Source organism: Desmodus rotundus, chromosome 11 (genome assembly GCF_022682495.2).
Source record: "Desmodus rotundus isolate HL8 chromosome 11, HLdesRot8A.1, whole genome shotgun sequence".
NCBI classification, from domain to species: domain Eukaryota; kingdom Metazoa; phylum Chordata; class Mammalia; order Chiroptera; family Phyllostomidae; genus Desmodus; species Desmodus rotundus.
The window spans coordinates 75,910,572-75,931,677 of NC_071397.1; the positions used below are offsets into that span (position 1 = coordinate 75,910,572).

Genomic DNA, 21,106 nt, shown 5'->3' on the forward strand with positions numbered 1-21,106 from the left:
TCATTACTGCAGAGACAGCTTGGAATGATAGTCCTAGACCCTCACATTACTGCTCCTTGAACTCTGTCTCATCCGTCTTTTGTATCATTCCTTATTCACAGCTAAGTACACTTTGTGGCTGCAAAACCAAGTGTGAACTTGTAATGCCTTTAACCTCCAGTGCCTCTCTAATAGTAAATGATTTCTCCTTATCATGGAGCCACTGTTCAGAAAAGAACATGCTTGCTGAAGCTAAGAGATTATTTGTAAAAGACCTGAGCGATAAAAAATCCAAAAGTTGTACAGAAATGCAATGTTTTTATTTTGTTTTTGCAACTGAATATTCAAAATTGCATTAGTATTTCAATTTTAATATTTACTCATAAAACTCAGAAACACAAACTAGACCCAGACATAAATGCCTCTGAGTACAAAGGTACGTGCAACAAAAAAGAAAAGACAGCCTGTAACTATATATAAATAAATGCAAAACTTCAATCTAGAATCTATTAGAGCTTTGAGTATGTTTGATAGTAAAAATAAAAATTTAAGGTAGTTAGCATGTCAAAATTTCAAACCATGAGTTTATCCTTGACACAGTGCAAACAGAAGAGAGAAATTTAAAGTTGGATGCAAGGATATTCGTGAAAAGTGCCATTTAAAATAAATCTCCCACCCGCCATTTTTAAATTTTTCACTGATTGCTAAGAGGACTTTCAAAAATGACACCAGTTGCATAGTGGTTGGTGCACCACAACCTATCCAAGACCCAAGGGTCTTAATTCCGCTCCATCTGAATGCTGTTATAAAAGTTTAATAAATCAAAATGATCAAAATGTTCCCAGTGGCAGATTGGGATTCGTTTCTAATTCAAATTCTCTTTGATACAAGGCTTCTCTGACACCTTGCGTTCCTGCGGTTCATGTTGAATCCCAAACACCCTGCTTTTCATCATTACCACGCACCAACCGGCTCCATCATGGTAACTACTTTTTAACAACCTTGCACAATAAAAAGAAATGTCAAACCTAGTGGGAGTTTTAACATAGGAACACTATGGCAGGTGGGAACTCTTTATCTATCCTTAAGTAAACATTTTTAAATCACCCGCTGCTGTGAATGGCATTCTTTGAGGATTGAGACATGTCTAGGAGCATTATTACCAGGGGCAATGAAATTCTGAAGAGCAGAGAAAGTGAAGAAGTCTTTAGAGAGTTTACCTTATTTCTATGAAGTAAAAAGTTTATACAAAGAACAGGAAAAATATTTTCACTTAATAGATAGTCTCAAATTCAACCAGCAATGTACATAAAGCAGCAGAAAAATATTTACACATCATATATCTTCGATGTGGTTTTATATGTGCATAATGTCAGAAAGAGAGAAAAAAAGAGCCCTGACTGCTGTGGCTCAGTGGATTGACTGTGGGCTGTGAACTGGAGGGTCACCAGTTCAATTCCCAGTCAGGGCACATGTCTGGGTTGCAGGCCAGGTCCCCAGTATGGGGAACATGAGAGGCAACCACACATTGATATTTCTCTCCTTCTCTTCTCCCTCTCTAAAAATGAATAACTAAAATCTTAAAAAAAAAGAAAAAAAGACATTTAACCATGTCAGAGTCCCCCTTTTTAAAATTCCACTTACATAAATACATAGGCTTTCATGCTAAGTTTAACAAAGTGAAAAATTCTAACAATATTGGCTGAATTCTATGAAATGAAAGCTTACAAAATACAAAATAGTTCTATGTACTACATTCGGTTTAATTTATCTTGTGTCGTGTCCCTATTTAATACCCTACAATTAATTGAAGCCTTTCTCACAGGTCTACAAAGATTTTAAACCTGGTCTTCAGCACCCTAATCAAGAGTTTACAATTGAAGTTACCATCTAGGCTCTCAATTAGGTTCTTCCCTAGGTTTGCCGAATTTCTGTCCGTGACACCATATTCCACCTTGTACCCGGGGCTTCTTTCATCCCACATGGTCTTAACGGTATTTCCACCATAGTCTCTCTCCCTTTGCCTGCTCCTTCCACCACAACCCCTTCAGAAACACCTCCCCATCTCAAGCCTTTATGATTTTTTAGAGCCCTTTACTCACTGAAAAGGCTTTTTCCAAATCATCTCCCATCCCAGTTTTCTGATATACGAAGACAAAAGTAACTATTCCAAAACTCCCAGAAATTCCTAAATCAACAGACACAATAAATGTATACAGGTTCCTCCTGCTTTTCAACAGTTTGCATTACACCACTACACTTTCTTCAATATATACTTTTCCAGCTTTATTGAGATATAATTGACACAACATTCTGTAAGTTTAAGTACACTACCTCACTTTTTCGCCTACTCAAAGAAATCACAAGAGGATTTTTGCTTTCACAAAACAGGGCAAAAGGCAAAAATAGGATTCAGTGTTTGTTTTGCAGAGAGCAGTTATTACAGGCAGCAGAACCTCGAACAGCCAGAGTGGCCCTGCCGAGCTCCTTCCCTGGAAACCACACTTAACATTTCAGCCTCAAGCTGCCATAGCCGGTGAGCATCTGTGCTCTATCTCAATTTATGTTGTGCATCCGTTAACAAGATGGGTCCTAAGGTATCCGAAGAGCTCGTAAAGGCATTATGCTTGGAATAAAACTGGACATAATTAAGCATTTTCATCATAATGAAGGAAATAAAGATATTTGTGTGTGTGTGTTGAATTTTCATTCTGGGAATGATGAAAAAATTTTCCTTGCAAATTAACAGCAATTGCTTCTTCGCTTCACACCATTTTGGCATAGGCACATTTCCATAGAAGTGCTCTATTTTCAGAGAGCGGTGGGGGCATCCTGTATTCCTTCGCCTGGCATTCAAACCGCTCCACAGTCAGGCCTCAAAGTACACTTCAGACTCTCCTCAATCTTCTTCCCTAGACACCACTGTGTTACAGTCAATGTGTAATACTAGTCCGCAAGAACATATGCTTGCGTACACCAAGCCTTCTGCTTGGAATGCCCTTTACTTTTCTTCAACTACCCAACTCCTACCCAGGTGTCAATGGTAAGATAAAACTTTACCTTCTCCTCAACACAACCCCTGATCACCCTGGACAGCAATGAGTCTACCCTCCTCTGCTCCACACATTAAGACCATGCCATTCATACGGCACTTTACAATCCATGCTAGCTTTGTTTCTTTAGCAACGATTACTCAATTGTATTTGCTAGATGTTGGCCAGGGGGCTGGCTACAGAGACACAACAGTAACAAGCAAAAGGAAATAGTCACTGACTTGTCAATACAGTGGCAGAGGCAGATGGTAGAAATGCAGCATAATTTTTAAGACAGGTGAACAAACACGACAGACAGGAAAAGCTGAGTCCCTAAGGGAGAAGAGAGCGTGTGCATTAAATCAGGGGAAAGGAAGCCAGTGCTGCTCGAGTTAGGTGGGCAAAGGAGAGTACAGGAGGAGCAAGGTCACATGCATGAAAGCGAGGGCAGTAAAGGTGAGACAGAAGAGCCGGGCACCCTGAGAATGTGCAATGAAACTCAGACGAAGGGAGGATGCAATTAATTAACACGTATTTCTATTTGTTGTATCTCACCAAACAACACAAAAATATTTGATGCCATTGTCTTGTGCAGATACTGCTCTGCACACACTAATAGCAGGCACTCCGCAAAGAGCTTTGAAAAACTTAAAGGTAAATAACTAGAGAAAAACTGTATTAAAAAAAGCAAGACATTCTCTTTTATAATAGAAAATAACTATCATTTGTTTTTCAGGTATTTTGGAAAAATTTGAGAAGAAACCTGAATGAAACAATGTGAAAGCATGCATATGTTTGATAAAAAAGATGTCTGGGAGACTCAGTGCACCTGCTGTGGGTTCAAAGAAATGAGACAACTATAAAGGACACGTGGACAAAAACAAGGCGGGGCGAAAGCAGGGGAGGGAGGTGGGGACGGCTGGGGTGGGGTAGAGTGGTGGGGGGGGGTAAGTGCAGACAACTGTACTTGAACAACAATAAAATAATTTAAAAGAAGAGAAAAGAAATGTTAAGGATTTCCAGGGGAAATTTCATCAAAGGCCTTTTGGGCCAGAAGAGAGCTTTGATTTTTATTTTCCTTAATGTGAAGGGAAGCTAGTGGTGGGGGTAACATGGGGAACATGAGAGCAGTGATGGTTTCCTCTCTATGGTGGTTTCCTCTCTGTGCGTATAAAGATGAAAGAAAATGCCAGTGGCAATTAAGAAGATGTAAATAACCATGTGGGCAAAACTTCCTCTCAACAGGGTATAGGTAATTATCCATTTGTTGTTTCTTTGTTTAAACACAAGAACAGATTCTGTGACATCACAAATAAATCTGTTTCCAAATGCAATACAGCAGAAAGATAACAAATATTAGTTTAAGGCTCCGAAAGTAGAAATGGAGAGCCAAACAAAGTTAACTTCCAAATTAAATCCTAAATTCAAAAGTAATTCCGTTCTTATTCCTGGTAGGAGATGAGAACACACAGGTAGGCCATATTTCTTCTAAAACACATATTAGGGCTAAGATACAGCTGAATAAAGAGAGGTTGTTGTGAATACACATTGACAGAATCATTGTGTATTTTCCTACAATAATTTAATCTCTGTCCAATCCACACTTTTACTCTCCAAATCCTCACTTTTAACACTAAAATAGTACAACTTCTTCTTTTTTATAAAAACTGATAACTGTGAAGTAAACACAATCCATGCTGAGAATCAGCAATATATAAATATTTATCTGAACTTATCTGTGTACACTTCACGATTGTTTTTATTTCCACTAGACTAAATGTTTCTTAGAAAAGGAAATAGCATGCATTAAGTTAACCAAGATAGGGGGCGGTTCTTTCAGTGGTAATATAACAAACATTGCTGAAAAAGTTGATTTTGACTGATTTACCCTTGACTTCTCTAACTAACACTTCATGAGCGTTTCCGGTTTTTGTGTTAAGTCCTAGTTTGTACTCTTAGTAAGTCAAGTTCCTGATGGTATTTTACTAGTAAGCAGAAAGTGGGTTAGCAGGCTTTTAAAAAGACGCAACCGTCTGTGCGGCAAATGGTGTATGCTAACAGCAAAAGGCCCAACCTCGAACCTATCTGTCACTCATACACTAGTAAGGAAGCATTGCTATTATTGACTCTTTAGAAGATAAAGTGCTAGGAGAGTGGGAGAAACTCAAGAACTACCACTAATAAAATACTGTCCCTCCACAATACACATCACCACCTCTACTCACTGCACCACTGAGTAAACACTACGAATTATCGCTCTATCTTGCTGGCTGAGTACAGTTAGTTACAAAACTTCTGGTGAACATTCTATAAGGATCTCACAGTACAACATTATTTACAAAATGAATGCTTAATAAAATGGTTTAATAGAATAGATCCTTTGGTAGGTATTTTTATTTCATGGAATTAAAAATTTTAACAAAATCAAAGTCAAAACTCTGTGCTGCAAATTCAATAACTCTACAATTTATTATACAATAATTAAGTTATAAATTGCTTGAGACCCGAGACTATGTCTGTCCTTTCTTTGTAATTTCCTAGTGCCTAGCACTTGCCATTTTAAGTATTCAATAAAGGATGCTAGCTGATTTTTCCAATAAAGTTGCAAATCAAGTTCATTATTTCCTTTTTGGATTAGGGTAATGGAAAAAAAGAGCAAATAGGAAAGGAAAAATAAATTACAAACACACTGTTAGTTTGAGAGTTAATATGTCTTTTGGAAGAAGTGGACCCAAATTTCACTTATCACAACCTCCAAGAGAACAGAATTGACAGATTCAGAAGGAAATAAGGACCTAGTGTTAGTGTTCTGAAATCAAATTCCCGAGAGTTCAACAGAAAGAATTATTAGGCATACAAATCATTCTCCTTCCTTTTTGATCCTTCTCAAAGGATCAAAATTCTTAAGAAAGCTCCAACAAAAGCAAACTCCCCAAAGATTCACTCCAAAAGCAAGGGCCCAGCACCTGAAATGCTAAACATTATGTAGAGGTCTACACGCAAATCGTCAACATAAATGCAATCAGATATACTTTGGGAAAGGACTCTTGTTGCATTTTTATTTTTCAAACAAACAGAGAATACATAACATGAAAATAACCCCTCAGGCTAAACGAGGACTGCACTCTACCCCTTTTGTAAAGTAGTGTAAGGAAATTCAGGAGACAAATATTAAGAAACAAGTATTTGGAATGATGAGGTACAAAAGTGGATAGAACAGAGTTTCAGTAATAATGCACTGTCTAAAATAAGGACACATAGTATCCTTTTGCTCCTTGAGAATTTAAAAATGTACCAGACGTTTCCTACACTGAATCACCTGAATTACAACTAGCTATGATGAATGAAATGAGAGGAGACTCCAAATGTTTCTTTTACCACACTCAAGGATAGAAAAGTAAAATTTTTAGATATGTGACATTTGGAGTCTCCTCCAAATAGTAGCCACTTGGTGTCACCTGCCTGATGGCAGGTGCTTTTCTAATTCTGTAGGGGGAGTTGGAGGAAACCACCACCTGGGTTATCCATGGGTCCTTACACTCTCACGATGGCTCAGATTGTGTAAAACATAGGGGTTTAGACTGAATTCTCCCAGATAATACCATATTTTCTGTCGAGTTGACTAGTTTTCACAATACAGGCAAGGGAAAGTTATCAAGTCACCATTAAGAAAAAGGATCTTTCTGTGGATTCATGAGTCTGACAGCTGTGCTATGAAAATGAGGGAAAAATCAACAGTGTTATTAAGCAGACTTCTGAAGGTCTCAGACCAGAAATCCCATGGCTTTTAACCACCAACTAACAAAAGTATTAGTAAAGTATGTCATCTTTACCACTTCCTATATGTCCTTATTTCTAATACAAAGATATTAAAATCAAGTATTCAGACCTAAGTTCTAACTGGTATATACAAAAGACTAGAATATAACATATTGATTAAATCAGAATTATTTTCCAAGTGCAACAAGTTTTAATGCTAAATTTAAGTAACCACTTCTAGTTCATACTAAAAATAAAAGAGAATACATGAAAGTAATTGTCATCATCCTTTCCTGTATGCCAGCAATCCTCACCCCAGCTGTAGGTGAGAAGGGTATGTGGTTCATCATCCATTCCCTACATTTTTCAGGGTCAGCCCCACTGCTCTGTCTTCAACCAGGCAATTTCATTAATTTTTAGAAAAGCATCAATATCTTTTATTTTTAAGATTTTATTATTTATTTTTGGAGAGAGGGGAAAGGAGGGAGAAAGAGAGGGAGAGAAATATCGATATGTGTTTGACTCTGGCATGCTCCTAACTGGGGACCTGGCCCACAACCCAGGCATGTGCCCTGATAGGGAATCGAACCGGTGACCCTTTGGTTTGCAGCCCGTGCTCAATCCACTGAGCCACACCAGCCAGGGTGAAAGCATCAATGTCTTTATGTAAAGTTGTACTACGTGCTAGAGCCAACAAAGATGAACTAGATAGGCTCTGATGGAAATTAAACTATAAATAATTACAATAAGAACACAATCTGAAATGTTCTAATGCAAAACTAGTGTTAGTTTGGACTTCTTACTATTTCACATACATGTGTAGTGAGTAACTGGTACAGGCGACTTAATCCATTACCTCTCACCTTTCATCAGATAACCCATGATCCCGCTCCATACTGTACCCGACATACTGTAAAACCCTTCTCCCACATCACCAAATTCCAAACCCTGTGTGTCTTTCCAGGTTAGGATGTACCTTCTTATGAAACACTTTCTCAGTTTCCTATCTTACTACACAAGAATTAATAACACCCTCTAAATAACATCAGTTATGCCCTGAAGTCCCATGTACAAAAATTCTCTACAGGACTTTCTAGTTGTCACTCCACATGCAACTGTGCAAATTTTTGAAACTTGTGGGAAGTAATAACCTCTCTGAATCCAAGTGGATGTGACCAAGGAAGTATATCCATATTGCTACCCTGACACCATAGGCCTGGCTTAGGAAAAGAGGCAAAACCATGGACTGCTGAGTAAAGAATTGGAAAAAATCTAGCTCTTTCATGACTAAGTGAACCAGCACTGACGCCTATCTCTGCATCTTCCAGTTACAAAAGTCATTAAGCCCCCTATTTTTTCAGTAGGTTGGCATTGTCTTACAAAGGTGTGTGTCAACAACAATTCAGTTCTTCATGATCTTAAACACCAAACGTGTTTTCCAGATCCAGCCACACTGAGTGAGGCTGGATAAATGAAGTGGCATTTACTTTACAGCTAAAGGTCATGGACACTTATTAAAATACATTAAAAATATTAACGATACTTATGTACAGAGCATTTTGATAATGGCTAATAGCTGCCACTAAAATTTAAAAATCAAACCAGCAACAAAACCAAACAAAAAAACGGTGCCTTTGACATTAAATGACCTAAAGAATAATTAGAATTTCCCAGATAAACATAACTGATATAAAGCATAACTAACAAATAGAAATAAGAGTTCTCTACTGTAGCAATCAGATAAACTTACAGAACCTTGTTGTGGTTCAGCTGGTTAGAAATGCAAGTGGGTCTTTAATTCAGACAGGCGGTAAAGAAAAGAGAGGGGTGCAAATGACGTAGAAAATGAGAATCCATAACATAACTTAGACTATAAAGTCAGTGCTTTTGGTTTAAAGCTTGTAAACAGCATTTCACCCTATATTTCACATTTTTACGCTTCGATTTTCTAGGAACATCGAGCAAAAACATCTGCTCTTCATTTCATCTCTGTAAAAACTTCTTTGTCGATAAAGATTGGCTTCCACAAGCTGAAGAGGTTATCATTACTCACAATGATCTGGAAGCAGCAATGCTAAAGTCATGGCAAGGTACATTCCACTTCAGTATACTTTTTTTTCTTCCTCTAGTTGTGGGAACACAGATCAATACTCCTCAACATGAGAATTTTGCAGTAAAATTTTCATTTGTAACAAACAGCAACAAAAAAGCCTTAACCATGCCCTGTCACTTCAGTTTAGGAGAAAATGCACTAATAAACTCTTACCCTTGGGTCATCTTTGACAACAGGCAATACTATGCCAGCTCTTATTAAAGACTATTCATATCACTGCTCCCAAAATTTCCCTTAAAATTACCATCTTTTTTATCCTTGTAACAGGATGTCAGTTTTGAAAGTGCCAATGAGAGACAGGACTAGTCACCACAGTAAATTCTTGACATTTTTTCAACACCAGGACAGCTGACCCCTGAAGGGTATGTGGGCTAGCAATATTTATTTGGTGTTTATCTGGGCAAACAAGAAAAATTATTGCTGTATATTAGTTTCAAAATATAACAGCAAGCAAAGCATCACCTCTAAGTATTAGATATATGACAAAGTAAAATACGTTGCAAAGAAAAATAAAACTGCCAAAACCATCAAAATGGGTTTCTAAAATGCTAGCAGATTCTGGATGGCACACCCAAACACCGTTATATTTTAACCCAACAGGTAAAATACAAAACCTAAGTAAAATATATGTTAAATGGTAGAACTTTCTTTATAAAAATAAAAATAAAGGAAAAAAGCCAAATTTTCTATGATAATCAGAATTCTCCACTTATAAATTACTTTTAAGTTTTTATTTATTTATTTTTAGAGGGGCAAGGAAGGAGAAAGACAGGGAGATAAACATCAGTGTGTGGTTGCCTCTCACGTGCCTCCTACTGGGGACCTCACCCACAGCCCAGGTATGTGCCCTGACTGAGAATCGAACCAGCGACTATTTGGCTCACAGGCTGACACTCAATCCACTAAGCCACACCAGCCAGGGATCCACTTATAAATTTTATAGAAAAAAATTAATTCCACAAGTAACAATGTTCAAATAGCCACAATATACTTCCAGGTTTAAAAAAAAAATGTAAAATCTACTTGTCGATTTAGATAAACAAGGGAGATCTAGTAATGACAAAATAAATCTCTAAAAACAAACAGCATATAAAAAAAATAAATTATATCTATACAGAGTGCTCCTGGATAAAAACTGTAATCTCTGCCTTCTATACGTTGTTTAATACATTACAGGGTCATTTCTTCACAAACCAATTACATGTGTATATAACAGTAAGTTATGCAAAAGTACTCTATCTGCACTATTAAAAACCATCATCTCCTTCAGTGGCTGCACAGTGCGTGAACACACAGTACCATGTGGTTATAATGAGAACGATGAAACAAGAACACACACCCCTTCCCACATCCCCAGCATATTAAACGCTGAGGCAACAGTGTGCTGATGGCCAGAGGGAAGGGGAGAGCAGGGGCGGGTGGAGGCAGGCAGAGCGGGGCATGGGAACTTCTGGATCAGCGTCAACAATAAAAATGAAAAAAAAGAGTACGTTCAGGTGAGACAGATGCTGGAATGAAGCTCAACAAAGATTAATAGGCAAGCATGCATGAGCAGAAGATAAACCTTTTTTCTACATTTTCTACCTAAACCCTGGAGTCGAAAATTATCAGATTTTCTTATTCAATTAATTGGGGCTGTGATTTCATAAATGTCAAGCAGGTGATTTGAGCTGACTCTGGAGACAGGAGAGGAGTTACATTGAAAATAAGAGTCATGTCAATCTGTAAAGATAAAGTTTTTTATTGATGAGCTCTAGTATCTGCCAAGGCAAAAGCATTAGAAGAGGCTAACAGCATTAGTTTATCAGGTAAATGGTAGATAAAGCTGCGGTGGGAAAGAAGGCGCCCAGCATCAGGAGTCTGGAAAGATGGGGTAAACCCTGGCACGGTCCATCATTAGATGGCTGGGGCTCTCGGCAATTGTGAAATAGTCTGAACTGCATCTGTTTCCTTCTAAAAGTATTAAAGGTATAGGTATTAAAATCAAGTAAATCTTAAACTGAAATAATATATGTAAAGTCATTTGATGTCAAGCATTATAAAATACATTAACTTGAACATGGATGTATCTTATTCTCCTTCCAGCCCTGGGATTCTGACACATGCCTTGTTGTCCGCATGAGGACACTCCTTTCCCTTAACCCTGTCTCCACAGCCACAGCCCCTACTTGGGCAGCTTTTTCTCAACTTCCAGATCCCATTTCAAAGAAAACTTCCTTACAAGGGCCTTCCCTGTACCTCTGACAACTCTCAGTCCAGTTTTAGATATTTTGTTAGAATCTGGCAAACTTCTCCCTGAAGTGATTTACATAATCTATAATTATTTTCATTTACGTCATTATTGATTCATGCTTGAACAAAGATGCCTTACTTCTAAAGTTGCACATGAGAGACATCCTCATTTTTTTACAGTTTTAACTGCATGGTCACCTCTCAAGGAGGCCCTCCAGATCTTCTTAACTAAAATACAAATCCCTGTCACTTTATAGGTTTATTTTTCTTCGTAACACATAGCACGATACTACATTTTTGATACCTTTTTATATAATGTACCTAACATAACCCAATGGTAAGTTTCATATGGGCATGGACTTTGTATTTTGTTTACAATTCTGTCTCTACAGCCTAGAACAGTGTATGGAATAAAATGGACTCAGTAAATTTTGAATAAATGTGATAACACATCAGTACTTGTAGTTATTTTTCCAATATTCACTTCTGATATATACTCAGTTGTCATAACCCTTCGCACTTCCTCTAGCAACCTTGGTTTTCAAGAATATTAACGAGGACCTCTTAGCAAGTCTAACTCTCTGAGACTCTATAGGAGCTCAGAATTAGTGAGCACCAACCAATGCGTTTGTATACCAGTAAAATTTACAGGTCCACATAGGGATAGAAACTTTGAGGTTGACCTGATTGTCACAATGTTTTGAAGAACAAATGTAGTAGCTGTTTAAAAAAGGAAATATGATCCACCCCCATCAGTAAATGAGTGGATCAAAAACCTGTGGTACCTTTACACAATGGAATTCTACACAGCAGAGAGAAAAAAAGGAGCTCCTACTCTTTGTGACAGCATGGATGGAACTGGAGAGCATTATGCTAAGTAAAATAAGGTAGGCAATGAAAGACAAATACCATATGGTCTCACCTATAATTGGAACCTAATCAACAAAACAAACAAGCAAGCAAAATATAACCAGAGACACTGAAATAAAGAACAAACTGACAGTGACCAGAGGGGAGAGGGTTGGGGGATAATGAGGAAAAAAGGGGGGTCTTCAAGGAACATGTATAAAGGACCCATGGACAAAGCCAAAGCAGGGTAGGATTGAGGGTAGGAGGTGAGGACTGTTGGGACAGGGAGGAGTGGGGCGGGGGGAGAATGGAGACAACTGTACTTGAACAACAATAAATAAATAAATAAATAAATAAATAAGAACAGAAGTCTATGAAACTGTAAGAAGAAAAAGAAATATGGATCTAAAGTTAAAATGCAAACCAGACTATGGCAATATAGAATAAAATGTTTTATATGGCTAGCCCTACTAGAGCATTTTAAAGGCGACTCCATTTTGATGAAAAGAAAATACTTCTGGAAAACTTGTTTGACAAACTGTAGAACTACAGTCTTAATTTTGTCTTAATACATTACCAGAACTTCTATAATAATGTAATTTTATAGTACCTTGAGATGAAGAGAAATAGGTTTCAAAATCAATTCAAATATTTACAACGTCGCTTTTGTTCTAATAAAACCATGCAATTTCATACAGTGAAAACATTTTACCTTACCTCTCACAATAAGTTGAGCAAAATTGGACACACCAGAACCTAGCTCTGATTGAGTTACGCAGCGATACAAATCCTGGTCAGTTTTTGTCACTTCTTGCAGTCTAAAGGAAGCAGCAAATCTTCTGTGATTGATGTTCTTAGTCTGGGCCACTGGTATATCCTCTCCATTTCGTCTCTGCAAACGGAAACCAATCTTTAAAAAACAGGCTCTTAGCATTTCCACAAATCTAAAGCATCTTAGCAACCAATATCTGTGACAAATGGTTCTTGTGGCTAAATTAGTGGAAAACGTCTATGTAGTCCCCACAAACTTTTACCAGGTTTGATGACACAAAATCTAGCAGTACTTCTTTTAAACCAAAGCTGCTGTTTTTATTGGTATATGTCTAGCCCAACAAATTCATTATTTGGTGTTGAGCCTTAATGAATGCATTGTATCAATGAGAAAATATAATATACTATATCAGACATTGTTTTATTTACTCAACTCCAGTAATACATTACAGTTAAATATGGCAGTTGATGACATGTACATAAGTCAAAAATAATGACAATGTTTTCTTTTATAATCCAAAATAACAGGCCTTTGCCTTACTACAAGCTATCACTTTAGCAGAGCGGGCAGGGCTATGAAGAAGGCAGTAACATCTAGCGGTAAGTTTCTCTTACGCAGCAATGTTTGCATATAGTTTTCTGTCTTCATTTATTTATTTTTCAGTTCCAGGCTCTTTATCCTGCTTTGGTATTTTATATGATTTTTCCATTCCAAATAAGTCTAACTCAGAAATACTGAGAAATAAATCAAAAAAATTAAATGATCCAAGGATTTACAACCTACCACTTTTTTTTTTCTATTCCTCTCCCCATCCCCAGATCCTGGTCAGGCTTTCTTATATACTTTGTCTGCAGGGTAGGTTGTAGAGACTTCTCACTTACTGAATAACCCTGGCAAGTCACTGTGCTCCCTAAGTATTATCAACTCTCTGTTCAACCAACTAAGCTTCATCACGCAGGATGTATGTGGTGTTTATTTGACTAGTTCAATTCCTGGCATAAAGCAGCTTAGTGGTAATATTGGTTAATTCCCAACATCTATAGTAATGAGGTTATTAACCCAACCATTTTCTACTCATAATGTGGTCAATGGACCAGTAGCATCATGATCCCCTCAGATTATTATAAAGTCTGTAGGTCCCTCCAGACCCCCTAAATCAAAATCTGCATTTTAACAAGATCCCTAGGTTACGTGTTGAGGTATTGTAGCCCTAGGCATACTGATCAAAAACAATCACAGTGGTCCTAATCTCATTATCAGTGACAGGTCTAAAGATGGGTGTGTACCCTGATTCTGTCCAATGACAGTCTGAAATGTTGTCAACATTTCCTAGAGTCCCCCTTTTTTCTGGACTGTGAAATGGCATGAAAGTAATCATTTTCTATTACTTTCAACATGAAATCCAAAAAGGTAATAAGGTACAGTTAGAATTTGGTACAGTTTATTTCATCATCTCTTTTCAAAGGTTGAAAAATAAATTAATAGAATTTATTTTTAAATTAAATAATGTGGCACTTAGAACACTTCCAGAGATTATTTCACTCTTTTGACTTGAAGAAAACTTAAAATTATGTTTATTGTTTTATTTAGTTTTTACTGCTTTTCCTGAGTACATAATGATCTATAACCCCTTTGTCCTCTTAGAACTGGAGAGACTGGAAAGAGACTGTTTTTGTATTATTGGTATGTAGGTTCCTGCCTAATAGCACTAAGAGGAAAGCACATGATTTGCCAGTACTTGTCATTTCTTTCCAAAACTAACCCCAAAGTAAATTTGAACACCATAATTAACTGAGATTGAAGTGAATCATATAATAACCTAGCTGAATTAATCCCAAGGACATATGGGTTCCTTCCCAGGGCTTGTCTGCCAGGTGAATTTTTTGGTTCTCTATCACAGGGATGACACAGCTATATCATCATCATCATCGTCATCAAATAATTGAATTGAAGCACTTTAGAAACATGAAAGAGTATCATGGCAAACGTGAAGATTAGAAACCTTATGTTATTTCTTGGAGAAAAGCACTCATTTATATCTGCTAGAAATTATTATTTTTTCAGTAGAATCACACTAAGCAAGAAAATGGTGTTCCTCTATGAGTAATTACACTAAACCGATAACAGGAAGTTCACCAAAGTATTTACTATGTGGCAATGAAAGGATTGAACGGGGTGAATATGTGACACAGAAAAAGGTGGCAATTACAGTAATTCTGATACAAAGCAGGATAGAAATGTGCTGGAGACAGCAAATTACTAGACTCAGGATCGTAAGTGACAAAAAATGAACTCAGCTATTAACAAGGAAAGAAGTTTTAACCTAAGAAGCACAGTTACTTTGGCAGTATTGGGAGAAGGTGACCCATGGGAGGAGTGACGGAGAACATGGGTAATTAGACTGACCCTTTCCTCGTTGGGATGCTACCTAGGATCCAGTCCCAAAATGGCCATTGATTAGCTTCACAATTCTCATTGTGGTGCCTCCCCCAAATGAAGGGGGTCATGTTTCAAGACCCCCAGGGCATATATACTATGCATACATACCTATGATAAATTTTCATTTATAAATTAGGTACAGTAAGAGACTAACAACAATAATTTAAAACAATTATAATAATACACTGTAATGAAAATTATGTAAATGTGGTCTTTTTCTCTACCCATAATTTTTATATTTTTTCAATCCCAACCTATCCCTGAATCTGTGCTTACTTATAGCAAATGGCCTGATGTCCTTCTTTTCAGGGGACTCTGCCGAAGTCTTCCTATAGGCCCAATGCTTTCTCACTCGACTGGCTGCCATCAGTCGGAACACATTTTCTGTTCATGACTTCCCCTCACAAGTTTAAGGCTCTTTCCATCTTAACAAGCACTTACCATGCACTGCGGCCTCCACTTTTAAAGTTTAAGGAAGGTGGGACAGCGAAACTAGCACAAAATTCTTTCCTTTCTTCACAATTTCATGGATAGAAGATTGAGTCTTAGCATACACACATTTTAGCAACCTCAGCATATGATTTTTTTTTCTTTCTTTATAAAGTATAGAACTTTCACTGCTTCACTTAAAGGAAGTACTCTGTGTCTTCTCTTTGGCATACTGAAGCATCACTACCATCTAAGCATCTCCACTCTTGCACTTTGGGACCACGATTAAGGAAAGTAAAGGGTACTTGGACACAAGCTCTGTGATGCTGTTGATGTCAATCTGGTAATCAAGATTGCTACCAAGAGACTAACGGGTGGGCAGCACGGCACTGTGGATATACTGAGCAAAAGGATAATTCACGTGCTGGAAAGAATGGAGAAGGCTGTCCAGGATTTCATGCTACCCAGAAAGACATGCAATTTAAAACTGATGAATTGTTTACTTCTAAAAGTTTCCGTTTAATATCTCCAAACCTCAGCCAACCATCGGTAACTGAAGCCACAGAAAGCAAACCTGTGAGTAAAGGGGGGAATACTACATTTCTCAAATCTCCACCTTTTTATCTAAAAATGGGAATAGCAATTTGTACCTTCAACAGAGAGGTTGAGAGTATTTGATGTGCTGTGCAAAAGCTCTAACAGCAATATCATGAAGATAATCAAAACAATATCTAAACCAAAAATACATTTTTTGATAACTATGATGGTCTTTGATGTAAGGCCAACTTAGCTAGGCTCTTCACATTAGTCAATCAAATACTAACCTAAATGCCCTCTGAAGGTATTTTGAAGATGGGATTAAAGTCTGTAACAGAGTAACATTAAGAAAAGGTAATTATCCTCAAAGGAGTTTATGGATAATCTGGGTAAACTTGATTCAATCAGTCAAAATGTGTTTAGAGCAGAGCTGAGGCTTCCCTGAAGTAGAAGAAAATTAACCTGCAAATAACACCTTTAGTCTGTGCCTCATTACGCCAGCCTGCCCTCTGTGCCACCTGCATCTCCAGGCCACCTCTAGCATTGCTAAAGGATCGGACTTGACTCCGGATCTTGTGCCCAATTTTTAGGAAATTCAGAAGAACCTGATGAACTACAGAGGACAATTGTATGCAATCAATGAAGCACAGACTCTGCAAAAGTACCACTCAAGTGGCGTGGATTCCCTAACAGATAACCTGCAAAGAAAAGAAATGGATAGAGGACAAGCCCAAAGATTAAGAGACATTAATTCATATTTTTTTAAATAGACAAGATTCATAATCTATACCAGCTATGGACATATATGTAAGTGAAAAAAGATCAATGAAAATTTTTTTAAAAAACAAGGGAAATGAGGGCTAAAATTCACAATAACAGTTATTTGTGGGGGTTGGGAAGGAGTCGGTCGTGACTGGGATGCAGCACTTGGAGAGAGCCTTTCAGAGGGCAGGCTGAGTCTCCTTCCTGACCTGTGTGCTGCTCACCTTACAAAAACTCACTGAGTCACAGGTTTCATCTTGTGTAGTTTTCTAGATCTGTGGTATTTCATAATACAGTGATGTTATAAATATTACATCTTTGTATTAGACCGTTTCATGAAGAAGGAATCCGGCCCACTGCCAGAGCCCCCGTGCGGTTATACTGATCACAGGAGCTCAATGGCAAGTGTGAAGTGCTGGACGAGACACACACCCTGAAGATGCACAGAAAGGGCAGCTCTAGGAGCGGCAGGAGAGTGCATTACTTTGCACAGGAAGAGCAGTAAACTGTAATTTATGGGTATCGATAAGAAGAAATCCTTGAGCTTTTATGACTGCCTAGTTTTACAGAATACTCCAGGGATAGATAAGGAAGATGAAGAATATTCCATACATTACTCATTTATAATCGATTATGTAATCTGTAGACTTCGAACTCAGAGTTTATAAATTATTGAAGGAAAAGAATGCACTATATCTTTAAGGCACTGAACTCTTTATAGTAGAAAGCCACATAAAGCCAATCTAAGTTACATTTAACAATCCCATAAATTAAATGTTTAAAAATTTGATGCTCGTTATTACATGCATACACACCCAAAATGCTTAAATTTAAAGAAAAAAAAAACATTAAAATCCATGATCCTTGGTTGATAATTTTACTTTAAGACCAATGACCATAATTCTTTATAGAAAGCCATGAAGGAAAAATATAATGCCATGAGCTGAAATAAACCAATGTCCTGGGGAAACAGCAGGACTGACAAGAGTAATAGCAATTAGCTACCAAATAGAACATGGTCTCCTAAGTGGAGCAGAATTAATTGTGAATCAGCATACACACAGAAGAAATCATTAGTGCTTAAATGAAGGATAAACAGAGAAAACCAGAGTTAAATAGCAGGCTGGTGTTCATCTACCAGTTGAAGTCTAGAACAGTCTACACGTCAGGAAAGCACAACAGACATGGCTACCACTGGTCTCTGACGTGATTCCTGTTCCCTGAGCCACAAGGGCCAGAGAGGCCGCAGCCGAAAGCACCACAAGCCACCCCGTAGATGGATTCTCCTAAGGGACACAAGGACAACTCTGAGGTTTATCGGGCGACAACTTCGGACTGCCTTGTTAAACTTTTACTAAGCTTCAAAAGAACCCAAAGGGATGGGAATGTCTCCTCATTGTCCACTCCCGTTTAGGATAACTTCTGTGCAGTAATGAAGGTAGAGAAGACAAAAGTAAACCAATGGATCTAACAGGCAAATGAATTCCAAGAGAGAAAATGAGAAACCAAACTCATTGGCTGGCTGGAAAAAATAAACTATTGAGGATATTTAGAAAGAGAGATGTTTTTATTATGTGTCTCTCACATATTCCCAAATTCTGTCAACTAATACCAAGCACACCTAAAACCCTACTGCCTTCTTTCATCTGTCCCTCTCCTCTCTACCTACAAATTTTCCATCTCCTCCAACAATGTCCAATCGAAGGCCTTCGTAACTTGCTGTCTGTACTGCTAATAGTTGCATCCTTCCTGCTTTTGCCTGCAAATCACAGCACAGGCCCAACCCTTAATAAACTATATTGACTTCTACTTCCCAGTTTGACATTCCTCTCCAGTAAGATCTTCCTCCTTATGTTCCTATTCCACCCACATACACGTACACTATTTTTCAGAAATAACTATGCCCACTTATTCTTTGTTCGTTCAAGTCCTGTATGTCCCTCAGTGATCTGGTCAAATGTTTCATACCTTCCAGTCTACGCCGCTGTCTATCAGCTGTGAAGTAGTGCAGTGCTTAGATGCCATACAGTTTTTTTCTTACTTATAGCAGCATCTCTCAGGCTGGAAGGAGCTTAAAAAAGTATTCAGCCTCAAACTATATCTTTAGCAAGAGCTTACCCAGACTATGTTTGGATACTTCCACTAACTGTAATTTTACTACCTTCTGGAGTAGCTCATTCTAGGTTTCAACAGACTTACCATTAGAACATTCTTCCTTATAATCAGCACATCGCTCTTACCATAGAGCTTTAAAGCATTAGTTATTATTATACTAGAGTCTCTATGGAGAACAAATGAAACCCCTCTTGTGTATTTCCAATATTCTAAGATTTTAAGAAATATCTTTCATCTCCCACAAATCTCCAGATTTATGTATACCATGTCACTTTAGCAATGCTGATATTGTTTCTTCAACCTTAGTCACTGTCCCAGTAATTATATGCTTCCTTTTATTAGTCTAGTGTTTCGGATGTGAGTCAGCCACGCTGCAGGACAATGACCTGGAAAATGTCAGAATTTTGACCAAGCCGAGGCAGGACCATTTGTACTGCATCTCACACCTTTGTTTCTTTTTACCATGATACTCAGTGAGAGCTTCTCACATGTTGCATGTTTAGTCACTTTGGCTTGAAATGTTTTTCTCAAATTAATTTTCAATGAATTATCCATTGTAAATTGCATATTTCTAAGCACAGATTAATTTCTTCTAAGGATTTACCTTCATTATAATAAATGCAAAATTACTAGATTTTGTTCTCAAAAAGAAATAGCATCACGAATAAAATATCTCATGGAAATTAAATATGCTATAAACATCCTGGATAATTCAATAAGTAGAAATAGTCATGGAAAAATACTACAGCATGGGACCACCAGAAGGAGCTATTTGAGCAATTAAGTAGATAAAAGTTGAAATAGTAGAGTGATATACATCACCAGTTAAAATTTTGTACTCATTTTTCTTAAATTGTAATTCTCATTTCCATAGTTACAGTGCCAGTGTTCATGTGTACCATAGAAACGAGGCTATGACATCTGCCTGGACAGATAAAACACTGTGTGGCCGGATAATTCAGACCAAGCATTTTCACTGACCCTCAGCTGACACCAGGTGTTACTGCAAGAGGTCAGCCTCCCTCTCTCTGGTTGTTTTGAAGAGCCATTTGCATCTTATTTTACTAATTTTACTCTCCAACTATGACTCTCAATCCATCGCTTAAATTATCTATTGCTTCATAAGGAATGACATTTCCGTTGGCTGAGAAACTGGCCATATCACACTACATTAGTCCTGACAGAGCTCACCAAGGGCAAAGCGATGGCAGACTTTCCTGTTTTGGCAGGCCCACTGGGGTGGCGCAGTGCCAGCACCCGAGGTGCTTACTGACAAATTGGCCCAATCACCAAGCTTTGATGGCACTCTGCATAGGATTACCAATCACACGGCAAACAGCCTCGTCTCAATTCACAGAAACAAATGGTGCCACCAAATCTACCCACACAATTCCCTACTTTCAACGACTCCACGGTCAAATTTCTCTGTCCAATGCAATGATGCATGCCCACGAAGCTCTGTAATGATGGATGAGGTCATTAGCATTTTAGTTTCTACACTGAACCTGAAGCCAAAGCATATGGTCTGACAGATGTTCCAGCAACGGGCTCTATTTGACTCTCCATGTAGGTGTCCACTTATACTGGACCTTCATGAAAGAACACTAATTTATATGTTTCAGTCTTTCCATTCTTTCACACACTCAGAAGGCGTAACATGTTCTGAAAACGGAACACTCAGACAGGTTTTATTTTATATTTCAGCTACACTAACACAGAAATTATATCTAGACCTAATCAAATCACTGCAACTGGACAAGATGGACAGAAATGTAGGTACTATTTGTGGGCCACTATCATCTCTGGCTGGATTAGTACTGATGGAGATTTGGGAATTTGATAAACTGTATCATATACTCACTTTCCCCCCCATTCATAATCTATATATCCAGTGAATTGGACAGATCTAAACTTCTGACAAATGTATATACACCCCTAGACCCATCACTAAACACATCATTAAAGATATAAGATGATTACATTATTCCTGAAATTGTTCCCTTGTCCACTTCCACTCAATACTCATCCCCCAGAAGCAAATACTACCAGACTTCTATCATCCTAAATTGTTTTTATCTCTTCTAGAGC

At 37.8% G+C, this 21,106-nt stretch overlaps 1 protein-coding gene across 4 annotated transcripts in view; it reads right to left on the minus strand.

Annotated features, from left to right (window-relative positions):
• Positions 1 to 21,106, minus strand: part of PTPRK (protein tyrosine phosphatase receptor type K) — a 478,561-nt gene that overhangs the window by 201,493 nt on the left and 255,962 nt on the right. For all 4 annotated transcript variants that reach the window (XM_053913630.2, XM_053913631.2, XM_053913632.2 and 1 more), the window contains exon 6: positions 12,682 to 12,856. In XM_053913630.2, coding sequence (XP_053769605.1) covers positions 12,682 to 12,856 — 175 coding nt within the window. The remainder of the gene's footprint in view (positions 1 to 12,681; positions 12,857 to 21,106) is intronic.